Here is a 16412-nt window from a genome sequence, read left to right as displayed (position 1 = left end):
GTGGGGACAATGCAGAACTTGTCTGTCTCAAAGATTACTGAGGGACTCAATGAATCAAGCTGTCAAAATTGTTCAGAAACAATATGCTCACATACACATCTTTAATGCCAGCACTTGGGATGCAGAGGCAGAGGCCCCCTAGTCTACATAGTGAGTTCTGGCCAGCCAGGGCTGCACAGTAAGGGTGAAGATAGTGAGAAGGCCAGCAGCAGCACTACACCCGAATCAGGCAGCTCACAAGAACCTGCAACTCCAGTTGCACAGGTTGTAAAGTGCTCCTGGCTTCCTCAGACACCCAAATGCACACACACATAAATGAAAACTAAAGAATCCTTACAATAAAAAGTAAATCCTTAAAGAAGGTTTCAAGTAAAATGAAGGTACATGGCTCCTGAAGAATGACACCTGAGGTTATCTTCTGACCTCAACACACATGTGCACCCGTAGACACATGAGCACACACGAACACAAAACAGACACACCTTATATTGAAAGCAGTACAACAGAAAAACTAATAAAAATTACATCCAACGTAAAAGAGAAACCGTTTTTTAGGAGAGGTAGGGAAGACTGACTACTAGAGAACAGGGGTGCAAGAGGACAGGGCAAATGGAGCAGTGGGGGTCTACTCTAGTGCCGCTGCCCCTTCTCCCTACCTGTCTTCGGGCACAGCCAAGGATGGCACAGAGCACCTTGCTCCTGGCATCATCAAAACACTGGCTATGCCTGACACTACAGTTTACAATGTGTTTGCCCAGATGCCAAGGCTTTGGGCTCCTTTCCCAGCACTAGCCAAACACCAAAAGCAAAATACCACCTCCGTGGATACTTTGGTATGTAGGATTGCTAGGGAATAGGGCAAGGATTATTCCTTCCATTGGGCACAGTAGAGCACACCTTTAATCCTAGCACTCCGGAAGCAGAGGCAGGCAAATCTCTGTGAGTTCAAGGTCAGCCTAGTCTACAGAGTGAGTTCTACGACAGCCAGGGCTACGCAGAGAAACCCTGTCTTCAAAAACCAAAGACAAACAAACAAAAAAACAAAAAAGAATTATTCTTTCTATAGATTCTACTGTCATTTATTTATTTATTTATTTTGGTTTTTAAAAGGAAGTCTAGAATAGAAGCCCGACCCTTTGAACAATATGCCATTGTCTCCACTGCTAAGCAGCCACTCCAATAAAATAAAAAATGGCCTTCTAGTCCCACTTTCAATAAATAGCAGAGGCACATTCTCTCAAGTTAACTTTATTAACAAATAATAAAGCTGTTTTAAGAAAAAAAGTCAACTATGAGTCACAGCATTGAGCAAGCCATCAAACACGGAGTGAACCATCATCACTGAACAAGCAGGGAGAGCACTCTCGTGGACATACATCCATGCTTCTTCAACAATCTCTTGCCAGCTTAAAGTGCAGCTTTCACAAACACGTAGTAGCTCAAACACAAACGCGGGAGCACAATGGCAAAGTTTGGCAATCATTTGGGGTTGGGGCTAATGGGAAATATGAGAGAAAGCCTTACACACGGTTTCATGTTGATGTAAGACTGCACTACACGTACATCTTTAGATGCACTCACTGAAGTCAAAGTCCAGCCAATGGAAATAGTTTCAAAATATTAGCTGCACTACAGTAGTGTGTCAGGAAGCAGAAAAGATGGAAAGAAACTTTAAGTGACCTTCCATGTCTTCACAGAACCAATCCACAGTGAGTTAACTCATTTTAAATGACACCTGTAAAGGTCAGACAACTGAATGAAGGTGTGCCATTAACCAGTGTGCCAGCACTCCAACAATCGAGAAAAATAAATAAAAATTAGGCTAGCATCATATTTCAAAGAGAAGAGTCAGTCTAGTGTTGCTATAGTTACTCAGGGAAAGTATCTACTGAGTAGAATCTGTTCATAAGCAAATTTTCTGTTCACTATTATACAGGCCCTAATTAAACTACAAACTAATGAAAACTTAAAACACAGCCATCTAAACCATGAGCCAAAGAAAGAAGAGCACTGATGCTGAACGAGTTACGGAGTCACACACTGCCTCTGGGTGCTTTCTGGCACTTCGCAGGCTCTCCGTACTGCAGACAAGCTGCCTCTGTTAATGCGCTAATTTGCTAAATTAACGGAGCACTACACTGTTAGTTCATTACATGAGAAGGAACTTCCCCCGCTTCATCCTTCCCCTGTACTATTACTGTCTCTATACTAGAACTGTGTTCCTTCTTACAGGTTCAAAGTTACTATTTCAGGTAGAGAAGATGAACAAAGGACACTAAATCTGATTATCTGACTGCTGACAATTTTGAGCACCAACTTCCACCAAATTTCAGGGCCCAGGTAGCTTGTAACTTGGTTCTCGTGTCTGGCAATTACCTTCCACCGCCTTCATCGGTACTGAAGTGGAGATTTTCAGGGTCAATTTGTTCACCATCAGGAAAACTGGAATGTGAATCTAAGAAAAAATTGAAAGGGAAAAAACAAAAAAGAATGTCAGAAGACATGTTTTCTTGGCCCAGGTCTTTCGTGATCTTACCAAATGTCTTACAGACTGATAAAGATGTGCTGGGGGGGAGAACAAGCCTCTGTCTTCAGAGAATTTGTGATTTAAATTGAATGTGAGTAAGAGGGAAAAACAAAACAGGTACAGACACCCACAATTAGAAGAGGAAAACCACAGCGACACCTCATCCTTCTGGAACACTGCCTGAGGAACAGAGATGGCGACACTCCAGCCTCAGAGTCCATGGACACAGATGTTCCTCACACACTTCAACTGCCCGCGACATCACTGCAAAATCCTACTTGCACTCAGCAAGGTGCCTCAAAGCCGGACACTTCTTTAGAAGCAGAGGGAATTGCTGAAGATGTCAGAGTATGGGAAACCATCAAATACTTGCCACTGTACTGAGAAGGGAACCCCCAGCATAAGCCGGGTACCTCACAGTGCACTTTCCTTTAATACTGTATCTGTTTACTTAAATTGTCATTTTACAATTAGTTAGTTAAATTCTTAGAATTTACTAAACAACCTGTTTAGTTAAATTCTTAGAATTAACTAAACAATCTGTTTGGTTAAATTCTTAGAAATGGATTTGATGGGACACATCTGTAAGCCCAGCATCCCTATGGCAAGATGGGGCAGAGACAAGAGTCACCCAGAATCTCGAGGCCACCTAGTCTGGAGTCGAGTGCAATGGCAGAAACAAGGAGGACTGCCACAAAGTAAAGTGGAGGGAGAGAACTGACTCCCTGCAGTGGTCTTCTCATCTCCATGAAGTCGCTGACATGCACAACCCCATACTCACATACACATGACTTTTTAAAAAACACAGGGCTGTCCTAGAACTTGCTCTGTAAATCAAGCTGGTCTCAAATGCAGAGACCTGCCTGCCTCTAAGTCAGGAGTGCTAGGATTAAAGTCACATACTACCACTCCTGGCACAAATAATTTTTTTGAAGGGAAAAATATTAACAGATTTCTCTTGTTCAGTTTTTTCACTAAGAATTACTTTCTGTGGGAATATGAAGGAATAAAAAACTGATTCCAGGATTTGTATGCATACATAAGAAATAAAAGGGGTTTTTAAAGTTACAGCATGTGGGGGCTGGAGAGGTGGCTCAGAGGTTAAGAGCACTGGCTGTTCTTCCAGAGGTCCTGAGTTCAATTCCCAGCAACCACATGGTGGCTCACAACCATCTGTAATGAGATCTGGTGCCCTCTTCTGATATGCAGTCACACATGCAAGCAGAATACTGTATACATATAAATAGATCGTTAAAAAAAAAAAAAGTTACAGCATGCTAGAAAATAGAAAAATTTCTGAAGAGGTAAAAATACAAAACAAAAACTAAAAACCCCATTCACATGAAACTTCCGCAGAGACAGGCAATCCTTCCTATCACAGGGTGTGGGTTGAATATTTAAGTGCTATAGCTCGTCCTCTGTCCCTGCTGAAAACTCTTTGTTCTCAAGTATCCTCGGCCACAAGTACACAACACCAGGCTGCAGGCTTTTCCACACAGGAAGTGGCACTCAGGCGACTAACTGGCCAAACAGCCTGACAACTTCCTCGGTACTTACCGTATCATCTACCATAGAGTATTCTCTCATAAATGACAGTAATTTTTTAACAAGATGTAAAAGCAGCAGAACAGAGTGAGCAGAGGCAGCAGCAGAGGCAGAAAGAGCAGCAGCAGCAGCAGCAGCGGCAACGACGCTTTTATGAACCTGTGTAAAATGACAACATGCTGCACCTTCATCGGGGGGCTGAGCCAGGAACGGGTCATTGAAGGAGCCCATGCTCGTGTGCTCTTCCTGCTCCTCGTTCTCGGTGTCACATTCAATGTCGCTGTCGCTGCTCATTCCTGGCCGGCAGAAGGGAGAACACGTCTGGTAAGAACCCACTGTCTGGTGACAGCAAAGAGAAAGCTCGTATGTACTGAGCTGAGACCCCTATTGAACAGGAGCCACACAAACGTCAATTCTCTGCAGCTTTTTAGAAGCATCAACTGTACTCTGTTCCTCAATAGAACTAAATACCCTAACCCTTGAAGGTTTTGTGAAGCCAGTATTAATTTCAGTATAGTGAGAAAAAGTTTTCCACATTAAAAACTTCCTTAGCAAGTTGTAAAAACAAAACAACAACAACAACAATACCCCCCAAAACAGGCACTCTTTCAATCTGGTTTATTATAAGGACCAATAGTCTCCAGCCACAAATATTCACAAATATAAGCATACGTAATAGAAATGCATAGAAAATTCCAAGATTTCTAGTAGTAAATGGTTTCAAATCTATTTGTCTTTCTCATTTTTGTATGTATAATCAATTTTGACTGTAGAGACTCAATTATATATTTTTCATTAACACCTAGTAATTCTACACAGGGTGTAGTATGTCACTTTATACCTATTTATAATATGTAGTGACCAGGACAGTTGACATATCTACCAGCTTAGCTGTGTATCATTTATCTGGGTTGGGAACATTCAAATCCTCTCTACTAGCTATTATAAAATATTATATTAATCATAGTCGACCACACTTATCCTACTGAACTTTGGAACACTAAGTTATTCCTGCTGCTCAACTGTCTTTATGTCCATTAAGTATCCTCACTTAATTCTCCATCACCACTCAACCCTCTTCCAGGTTCTGGTAGCCACTATTTTTTTTTTTTTTTTGGCTTCAAGATCAACTTTTTAACTTCTATATATAAGTGAAAACGTGTTATTTCTTCTTTTTGTGCCTACTTTAATAAAAACAATATTTAATAAAACAATACTCTCCAGTTCAATCTATGTTCCCGCAAATGATGTGATTTCGTTGATTTTTAAAGCTCAATAGTGTTCCATTGTATATGGTTTCCCTGTCATATATGGAATACACTTTCTGTCCCACTGGACAGTGGTGGTGCACACCTTTAATCCCAGCACTTGGGCAGCAGAGGCAGGTGGATCTCTGAGCCTGGTCTAAGCAGCAAGTTCCAGGACAGCCAAGGCTACCCAGAGAAACCCTGTCTTGAAGAACCACACACCTCCTTGTCCCTTCTGTGGCGTACGCCGAGCCTTCAGTTTGTATTAGAAGTTAACAACTGGGGCTGGGCACCCACCAGGCGGCTCTCTGCACTTTCAGCGGTCATGGCTTCCTATGGATGTCTCTGTCTGCTGCAGGAAGAGGCTTCTTTGATGAGGTATGGGTATGTAAGAGCTACATTTATCTTGTAAGAGCTACATTTATCTTGTAAGAGCTACATTTATCTTCAGTTACAAGAATAAGTATTTAGAATGCAGTTACAATTGTACTAGTTTAGGGGCGTGGCAGTAGGACTCTAGGGCCCATGGTCTTACCAGCCACAGATGCTGGCTAGATTTACAGTACTGAGCATGAAATCCCCCCAGTAAGAGGGCCTGAAGTCCAAATAGACAAATGTTGGTTACCCCGGGATATGAAGTGCCACTACTGTACCATGTCGGCTATCTTGCTATCTGGTCATTGTTGTGGTTGTAGGTGTCACAGCTAGAGAGGACTATCCATTTTTTTTTCTCCCCTGGTAATGCCTTCTGGCGCTATAAGCGTCTTCAGGGAGGAGGCTTCCAGGTCAGCTCCAGTTCCATTCCTCCAAGTCTTCTTTCCAAAGTGTGTGGTTTGCAGGGGTTTTATTGTTGTTGTTGTTTGGGTTTGGGGTTTTTTAGTGGGGGTGGGGGAGAGAATGTGTGTGCGCATGTGCATGTGGACTCTGAGGATCAAACGCAGGTCATCAGGCTTGGCAGCAAATGCCCTTACCCACTGGGTCATCTCACCAGCTCCAAAAACTAAAATTCTCTTTGAAAGAACACAAAATGAAAAACACAAGTCTGCCATAGGTACAAGAAAAGAGTCAAAGGGCCGTAGAGGATGGAGGAAGGGAACCGACTCCCTCAAGTAGACTCCTACGTTGATTCCTCTGACCTCCACAGGGGAGCCATGGACACATCACATACAGTACACACAAACAAGCATAATTTTAAAAATTAAAAAAGAAACAGCAAGGAACTTCGTGCTTATGGCAGGCTTGTTAAGGGAACAAAAATGTTAAACTAAGGTCAACAGTGTCTCCAAATGCTTACACACACCAAGCATGCGCTCTGGCTTTTAGCTCATGGGCAGCCTTTAGGTTTGGGATTTAAACCCAAGGTTCAAATCTCAGAATTTACCACAAGAGCTGTTCAGGAGCTACAGCTCTATGGATAAAGCGAATGCAGACATCTTGGGAGGGAAGGCTCTCACCTAACAGCAATAAACTCTGGACAAAATCATGGCACAGCTTCTTAAGGACTCCGAAAACTGAACAGGGGTAGGAATACTGCTGCAGTCAAATGCTGAGGCAAACTAGCCAACTCAGGTTTCATGATGTCATATAAAAATGTCCCACTGCATCAGCCACAAATGTCCACGACACAATCTAGAACCCAGAAAGTGCATCAGTAATCAATGCCACAGTGACACAGACACTGGGTTCTCTAACAAATGCTCAATGTCAAAGAATTCTGAGGAAGTTTCTAGGACAGATCACAAGAATAACTGGGGAAGCAGGAGTCTCAAAAAAGGTGTGCACACAATGCAGCTGGGCAGTGGTGGTGCATGCCTTTAGTCCCAACTCTCAGGAGGCCGTCAGGCAGATCTCTGTGAGTTCGAGGCCAGCCTGGTCTACAGAATGAGTTCCAGGACAGCAAGAGCTGCTACACAGAGAAACCCTGCCTTGAAAAAACCAAACCAACAAATATCCAAACCAATGCAAACAATGTACATGAAGCAAGAAAATGTTAAATTTAAAATTTTTTCCACCAAAGAAAACAGTAGGGGGGCTGGAGAGATGGTTCAGTGGTTAAGAGCACTGACTGCTCTTCCAGAGGACCTGGGTTCAATTCCTAGCACCCACATGACAGCTCACAACTGTCTGTAATTCCAGTTGCAGGGGACCTGGCACCCGTGGCAAAACACCAATGTGCACCCGTGCATGTGTGAGCACACACAAACAAAACCTGTATGTTTTCAAGCAAAAACCTGTATGTTTTCAAGCATCTAGGTAACATTTATTCTTCGGTGTTCAGAATACAAAGTTTGCACCTGGACATTACTAAACGTCTCCACTTTTTTTTTTTCTTTTCTCCAAGACAGGGTTTCTTTGTAACAGCTCTATTTGTCCTGGAACTTGTTCTATAGACCAGGCTAGCCTTGATCCCAGAGATCTGCCTGCCTCTGCCTCCTGAATGCTGGGATTAAAGGCACACACCACCACTGACTGGCTTCTCCACTTTTCATAAAGAACACATGCACATGAAACATTCTTGCTCTGAAGAGGAATATACAAGTATTCCCTTTTTTGGTTTGTTTTTGAGACAGTCACAGTCTCATTCCATTGTCCAGTCTGGCCTAAAACTAACAACAGCTCAGTGTGACCTCAAACTGAGGTAATCCCCCTGCTTCAGCTCCCCAAGTACTAAGATTACAGACATGAACCAATGCCAAACAAGAAAACAAACCCTAGCTCCATCTGTGAAACACTACTCCCATCTTGTGGCCCCTCATGGAACTGGTTCCTGAAAACACAGACTGATTCTCCAAATTGCAGTTAGACACTTGACCTTTTAGTACTATTCCCTCACTGATGGTGCTTGAGACATTATTAACTATAAGATGTTTCAGAAATACTACAATGCAGGGGGGGGGGGGACGACAACGGGGACGGGACACAGACACCTGTAGTTGTAACAAATTCTGAAAGGCTCTATGTCAGCCAGCCGAAGCCAGATGGACAGATGGAGACATCTCTCTTAACAATCAGATGCTTGAAATTCACAGAGAAGCAGGCAATTTGTTTTTTATCTACTAATAATTTACAGCTGCCCTTCTCACCTCCTTCTAAAGCAGTGGTTCTCAACCTTCCTGATGCTGCCACCCTTGAGTACAGTTCCTCATGTTGTAGTGACTCCCAACCATAAAATTATTGTTGCTACATGGTACAAACACTATGTCATGCCCTTGAAGAGTGAAAAATCGCTCTTATGGGTTTGTTTCTCAGGAGTCAATGTCTAATACTTCCTGACCAACAAGAGGAAGTCTAAGAGAAGACCTAATGGGTTACTGAACCTTAAAGGACAAGAGGTATTTATATTCTTGTTAAATGTATTGTTTTTTGCTTCAAGAAAAATGTTGTAACGACATGGATGACCGCTTTCCTTCCAGAATCATTAAGTTTGCTTTCAATATTGCTTGTGGTTAAACCATGGTACATATGCTTATATATATGTGTATATATATATATGTATGTATGTATGTATGTATATACTTATATACATATATAGTATATAAGGTGTAGCCTATTTCAATAAACAGGCAGCCATCCTGATTCCCCCCAGACTGGGTCAGTCTCCTTCCCTCGCCAACTCCATGCCTCCTCTTTGGGACCTGAATCCTGCTAGAGCTGGACTCTGGCAACTAATGTCAAATACATGCAATATTCTTAATATTATTTTTTTTTTGAGACAAGGTACCATGTAATCTAAATTGGCTCTGAACTTGCTATATGGTAAATTCAAGGATGATACCAAATTTATGATCTCCTTCCATCTATAGTTTATGTAATGCTGGGAATTGAACCCAGAGATGTGTTCAAGCTCATCCCTGGCCAATGATGGTTAATCTTCACTGTTGACTTACTGGATTTAAAATCCCCTAGGAGATACATCTATGTGTGTGTCTGTGGAGGTGTTTCCAACTAGGTTTAACTGAGGAAAAAAGAGTCACCTGAAACATGGGCAGTACCATCTCACGGACTGGGGTCTTGGGAAGAACACAAGTGAAAAAGCCAGCTCACCAACACTCATCTCTCTGTTTGCGGCCTCCTTCTCCCATTGACAGTCTTTCTCTACTATGAGCAACTGTACCCCTCAAACTAGAGATCAGAACAATACTTCTTCCTTTAAATTACTCCATCAGGTATTATGTAAAACAAGTAGCTAACACTAAAATATTTCCCTCATAAGTACAAAAATGTGAATTCATTCCCAGAACCCATGAAAAAAACCCAATATAGTCAAACTGGTGAGAAGCCATCATAAAGGAGGAAGACAGCTGTGGGAAACTGAGAAAGCCCTGAGTGAATGTGTATTGTTTGACGTGGGTATAGCCCATGCCTCAGACCTACGGGATTGGCATAGTCTTCTCCCTGGGCTGAGGCTCACAGGTATGGCAAAGCCTTGCCCTGGTCATAGTACAAATGTTGATAGTATACCCAAGAATGAGAGCTTACAAACAATTGACCAGTGTGTGGAAAGGGTAGCAACTACAGCTTCCTCCTGGATGTCTGCAGCTGGAAACTGCTGGCTGACTGACACTAAATCCTCCTCCTGTACATAATAAATGGACTGAAGTTCCAGGTTGATTTGTAGTTGGAGCCATTCCATCACAGTGCACATAACCCAACTTTTCCCTCTGTGTATCTGTCCTTGTTTTATTCCCTGTATTTGTGCAGTCTCCAGGACCAAGCTGTGTGGAACCAGCAGACATACCTGCAGAATAAGAATGAGCCCCATAGGCTCATATGCTTAAATACTTGGTTCCCAGTTGGTGGAACTGTTTGGGAAGGATTAGGATATGTGGGCTTGGAGGAGGGGTGTCACTGGGGGTGGGCTTTGAGGTCTTGAAAGTACCATTCCCAGTGGGCTCTTTGCCTCTTGCTTGTGGATCAAGATGTGAGCTCTGAGCTGTTCCTGCTGTCAGGTCTTCACTTTGCCATCATGGACTCTAACCCTCTGGAATCATAAGCCCAATTAAACTCTTTGTTTCATAAGTTGCCTTGGTCATGGTGTTTTATCACAGAAACAGAAAAGTAACTAAAAAATTCCCAAGGTTGTCGTCTGCACACATGTGCAACTCCCTACCACATGCATTAAAAAAAGAAAGAAAACCCCCAAATGCCACCATACACCTGCCCTGCTCCAGGACAGCCAGAATCAATATGCTAGCACCTATACACCCACTCGAGACAACAGCTCATCAATGACTGAAATTCAGGAAGAGGAAAGTCATGGTTTCACTGGGAGAAATCAAAATTTCTTTGAAAGCTGTTATTCTTTTCTGCTAACTTATAAAATATAGCAAGGGCAATAGACATAGCATTGTCTTAAGAAACTTCTATTGATAAAAATAACCAAGTATCTCATTTGTTATCAGATAAACAATCTTGGAAAAAAATCTTAAACATTATAACTGAGGTAAGTTTGTAGAGCTGAATTAGATTGTCATAGGGAACTTTATAAATAGTTAAAGTGGGGAATTCTCCTGTAAGAGCAAAGGAAGCCTGGAGAAATGACTCAGTGGTAAAGAGTGTGAACCTCTATTACAGAGGAACTAAGCTCAGTTCCCAGGACCCACGATCAGGCAGATCAGCCTGTAACTTCAGCCCTAGTGGGACCTAACGCTGTTGGCCTCCATGGGCACCTACTGGTACACATGTGTGCATACCCACACATAGACACACATACATGCACATGATGAAAATAAATTTAAAAAATAGCAATTTGCAGACATTAATCAAAACTGACTTCAAACAAAAGATTAACAGTATTCTAATTAACTAATTAATTGTTTTGTTTAAGATTTTGAGTTTCATTTATGTGTATGTGTCTACATGAGTGTATGTCATGCACGTGTAGGCATCCCTTGAGGCCAGGAGAGCCTGTATGAACTCCTGGGATTGGAGTTTCGGGCAGTTGTAGCCACCAGGCATTTACTCTGGGAACCAAATTCGGGTCCTCTGGAAAGGGAGTAAGTGTTGTTAATGACTGAGTCATCTCTTATCTATCCCCTAATCAGCTGTTTAGGGGGCACGTGTCTCTTATAATATTGTGTCTCAGTCGTTAGTCAAAATTCAGTGATTGGCAAGTAGGTGTACATTATTGACTAAGTATATGAACTATCTGCAGTTCTGGAGATTTTGCACTTATGTATCTGGTAAGGTATGTTCTCTGTCCTCTTTTTTCCCCCTTCCTTCATTTCTTTTCTTTTGGTCATTTTTAATTTTTCTTCTTCTTCTTCTTTTTTTTGAGACAGGGTCTCTATATAGCTCTAGCAGTTCTAGAACTATGTAGACCAGGCTGGCCTCAAACTCAGAGAGATCCACTTGCCTCTGCATCCCAAGTGCTGGGATTAAAGGCATGCGCCACCACACCCAAACATTTTTTAAAAAACAAAAACAAAACAATGAAGGTTTCACTATGTAGCCCTAGCTGGACTAACTCGATATGTAGACCTGTTTGGCCTGTACCTCAAAGAGATCTAGCCACTCCTGCCTCCTAGTGTTGGGATTATTGATGTATACCAACCACCATGCCCACCCAAGACAGACCCTTTTATGCAGTAACTTAACCCATTTTTGCTGTTCTCTGTATACAATGTCCTTGTAAGTCATAAAAAGTGGCCAATTAACTTGGTGTTCAAAGACGCCTGTTACATTTCCGTGACATTTTACTAAGCAATCGCTTCCTACTATTACAGTCACTGAGAACTCGGGGTCTCCTGCTCGCCGACCCTGACTGTTCTTGTCACTCCTCACCTTCCTCGGGGGCAGCTGATGCACCTTCAGGCAGTGCGGGCTGTAACTCCCCAGCTTCCGAATGACTTTCCAAATCTGCCATCTGCATTCCTTCCAGGCGACCTCCTTTTGCGTTAGCCCTCAAAGAGGGAAAAACATATTTTCAAATGTCTAATAAGTGACACAATAATCTATATTTTCTTTTTTTTCTTTTTTCTTTTTTAAAATTTCACTTAAGATTCAGAATAAAAGGTTATGAAATGGCAGATTACCAAATCCTGTTTATGATAATGTGTGGATAGTTATGCAAAATGCTATCAGTAGGGGACAAAGACAAAGTATGCAGGATCTCTCTGCTATTTCTTAAATGGTTTGTCAATGGCTATCAATTAAAATAAACAAATCAAATAAACACGACTGTTGAAAGGCTGAGAGAAGCATTAGTAAGAAATCAAGGTAAACTACTGGTGACGACAGCCACAGTTGCTTAATATACACAACAACAGAGAAGGCACAGCAGACGAAAAGCTGAGAGCGGCAGGGCTAAGTGAGGGCAGAGACAGAAACAAGGACATTTCCTCCACTTACTGTTTTTCCCATTTTCACTGGGAACTCCTTAATTATTATTTACTTTTTTGCCTTATTACTACAAGTGAAGCAAGGAGGAAGAAAGACACAAGCAGGAAAGCATCCCTATGAAGCAGGCGGACATTGTACTCCTAACTAGCTCATTGTGGAGGTGGGAATGAGAACGGCCCTCATAGGCTCCTGTGTTTGAATGCTTGGTCCCCAGTTAGGGGAACAGTTTGGGAAGGATGAGGAGGAAGTGTGGCTCTGCTGGAGGAGGTTTAAAAGCTCACACCAGGCCCATCCCTGTCTCTCCTGTAGCTTGAGGATCAGATGTGAGCTCTCAGCTACTGCTCCAGCATCGTGCCTGTGTGTGTCCCACCATGGTGAGCATGGACTGACCCTCTAAAACTGTGAGCAAGCTCCCAATTAAATGCTTTCATTTTATAAGAGTAGCCTTGGTTATGGTGTCTAGTTACAGCAATAGAATAGTAATTAAGACATTCACCTTCTACTTTAATATCTTTTATTTTTTTCCTTTTTGGGAAAGCAATGAACTTCATTAAGGTTGCTTATAGCAGCATGGGTGAGGGTTTGTTCAGAGTATGGGCACCTTACTACCGAAGACTCTTTCTCTTCCTCATCAACTATTAACTATTTTTGAACTTGAAGGAGTGGGGGGTGGGGGTGGGCGGGTGGCCACAGTCTGTACCTCCCACTTCCATGACAGAGTGTTGATGTGCCCAATCTTGTGTAGATAATTCAACTGCTGTGAAAGAACTTTGAACTTTTACACAAAATTTTATGTTCCATATGTATATACACACACACACACATATATATATATAATGTTTATGATTAAATGATACAGATACCTCTATAATAAACTAAATATGAAGCTAGGAGACAGAGAGATAGACCAGTGTTTGAAAGCACTAGCTATTAGAAGACCCAGGTTTGATTCCTAGCATCCATATGGCAACTTACAAATGTCTGTGACTCTAGTTCTGGGAATCCAATACTCTCTTCTGGCCCCCATGGGCACCAGACATACATGCAGACAAAATGTCTATATATATAAATACTTTTAAAGGTAAAATAAATAAATAAAAGAAAGCAAGCTAGTTGTATCTTTAACTTGAAAGAAATGTGTATATCAGGCTAGGTGATAGGGAAGGTAAGTTTCCTAATTGCCCCTCCCCTAGACACCCCCTCTCCACCCCCAATACTAGGGACTGAACCATGATAATGGCAATGTACATGCTAAGATATGCTCTACCATTGAGCTGTATCTCTAGGCAATTTTGAAAATTTTATTTTGAGCCAGGATCTTACAAGGTTGCCCACACAAGATCCCCAATGTTCAATCCTTTGGCCCTTAGTCTCCTCAGTAACTGTGATATAAGAGTTCACCACCATGCCAGGCTCTCTAGTGATTTTCTTTTCTACTGTTGAACCCTGAATTAAAAACAAAATTAAACCTCTGCCTGTCCTTCTGGATTTGGTAATGAGCCAAACATAAGATGCTGGTCTTCCTATAAAGACCTTTCCAAAGTCTCCACGGAAAACTATTCCATTATTTAAATTAGAAACATATTTAATGTTTATGTAACAGATCAGCAGATGAATATTGATGGCTCAACTAACACATCCATAGACAATACATTCTTTTTTGTTTGTTTTTGTTTTTCGAGACAGGGTTTCTTTGCGCCTTTCCTGAAACTCACTCTGTAGCCCAGGCTGGCCTGAACTCACAGAGATTCCGCCTGTCTCTGCCTCCCCCGAGTGCTGGGATTAAATGCGTGCACCACCACCGCCCTGCTGACAATACCTTCTTTAATCACTTTTTTTGGAATGGTTGTAAATTTAATTGACATGATGGGTTTTGAATAAAGATAAAGATGCCAATCACCATTTATCTTTTCTGGAAATTCCAAACTAGCATTTTAGAGAATGATTTCAAAAGATAGAAAATGAGTGAGATCAAAGCAGTGTTTTAAAAACAGGTAATGAACCCAGGCATGTGGCTAATGCTTATAATCCCAGCACTTGGGAGGCTAAGCCAGGAGGATCAAGAGCTGAAGATCTAGCCTGTGCTATATGAGACCCACTCTCAAAACAAACAAACAAACACAACAATAATACTCAATACAATTACTGGAAGTACTTTACTCCACACAAACCTGTGACTCACTTACGACACATGACCCAGCACACACACCGTGGAAGGATGCACAACAGATTAAAACAAGGCAACACATAAAGTTCAAGCACACACACATCTCCCACGGCAAAGGCTGCTCAAGTTTTCCTGCTGTCAGTGAAAAGAACCCTAAGCTGGCTGTGCTGGCTCCCTCTGGAAAAGAGCAGTCAGCAGGGGGACTGCCGTCCCAGGCAGGGGGGAGGGTGGGCTGGAGAGGAGAGCGCCAGAGGGTCACAGAATGACATCATTTTTAAACAGAGTGACATTTTAATGCAATAAAAAACTTAATGCACACCTCAAACACTAACAAAGCAGAAATAATTTAGTTCATTATAATGTAGACATCAAGCTCCAAACAACGAGAGTATTACTTACCCCAAGGCGACCATTTTCCTCCTTTTCTCAACAGTAGGTAAGCCGTTGAAAACTGCAACCACCACAGCTTCAGAATCCAAAGCTTTGCATTGTCGGTCTTCACTTTTGGGCAGAATATCCCCAATGAGGCCATGGGTCAGGGCTCGGGGAGAGCTGTGTCTGCTCCCAGATTGAGAGCTTCCTGGGGAGCCTTCAGGAAAGGAGGGAGAAGACAATACACATGAAAGTCTCTTAGTGTAGAAAATTACTTTATTTGCATAATTTTCTTAATTTAAAAATTTTAAATGTAAGAGTAGTTTTGTCTGCATGTATGAGTGTGCACCGTGCGTGCCTGTGTTAATGGAGGCCAGAGGAGGGCATCAGGTCCCCTGGAAGTAGAGTTACAGATGGTTGTGAGTCACCATGGGGGTGTTGGTAATCGAACCCAGGTCCTCTGAACGAACAAAAAAGTGCTCTAAGCCATGAGCCATCTTTCCAGGCTACTATATGTACATTTTAAACTGTGAAAAACTTAAAAAATATATATATATATATATCCCAATCTTTTTGACTAATTACTTAAAAATTGACAAGTCCAGAAAATCTAGTTGAAAACACTGTTCTGATTTGAGATCAAGAAACTTCAAATACTGGAGCCCAGAGGCACATGTCGGCAATCCCAGAACTAGGGAAGCTGAGACAGAAAAATCAAGAGTTAAAACTTTCTTAAGTACAGATAAATATATAATTAAAATCTTTTTTAAAATTCAAAAATAAGACAAAAGAAAAAAACAAACTCGTAAAAAATAAACAATAAAAGGTTCCACAAAATCAGAAGTTGAACTATAATTTTAGCATCTTTGGTGCCTTTCAAGACTAAAGCTACAACACATCAATTCCCCAGCATGTGCCCAGTAAAATCCGTATTACAAATTCCCCAAACTTACCTTCATACACAGTCTGGCAGTCCCCCTTTGAAAGGCTACTTTCTCCAGAGTCCATTGCTCTTCGGAGGGACAGACTGCCTGCTATGGCCCGAGCTGACTTGGGTGAATTCTTCTTATTTATGGCTGTAAAAACATTTAGAAGCATTTCTGAATATGGTAAAATGTCACATAACTCACAATATAGTCAGAGAAATGTCTAATCCTCACTACACGTGGACGGTTTTCTGTCTACAATGTCCAAAATAACAGGGCACTCTGTG

General features: G+C 41.9%; 1 protein-coding gene across 10 annotated transcripts in view; it reads right to left on the bottom strand.

The window, feature by feature from the left end:
- The window catches only part of Trim37 (tripartite motif containing 37), a 136512-nt gene that overhangs the window by 33193 nt on the left and 86907 nt on the right, over positions 1-16412 (bottom strand). For 3 of the 10 annotated variants that reach the window (XM_006983207.4, XM_042282543.2, XM_042282550.2), the window contains exons 20-24: positions 16153-16275; positions 15227-15416; positions 12103-12221; positions 4258-4368; positions 2377-2455 (exon numbers count right to left, since the gene is read on the bottom strand). In XM_006983207.4, the coding sequence (XP_006983269.1) occupies positions 2377-2455; positions 4258-4368; positions 12103-12221; positions 15227-15416; positions 16153-16275 (622 nt within the window). Of the gene's footprint in view, positions 1-1232; positions 1736-2376; positions 2456-4231; positions 4369-12102; positions 12222-15226; positions 15417-16152; positions 16276-16412 lie in introns of those variants that run through there. The other 7 variants (XM_042282549.2, XM_042282544.2, XM_042282545.2 and 4 more) reach the window with 5 other exon arrangements.

Source organism: Peromyscus maniculatus, chromosome 8 (genome assembly GCF_049852395.1).
Source record: "Peromyscus maniculatus bairdii isolate BWxNUB_F1_BW_parent chromosome 8, HU_Pman_BW_mat_3.1, whole genome shotgun sequence".
NCBI classification, from domain to species: Eukaryota; Metazoa; Chordata; class Mammalia; order Rodentia; family Cricetidae; genus Peromyscus; species Peromyscus maniculatus.
This window is presented reverse-complemented; position numbering and strand designations above follow the sequence as displayed.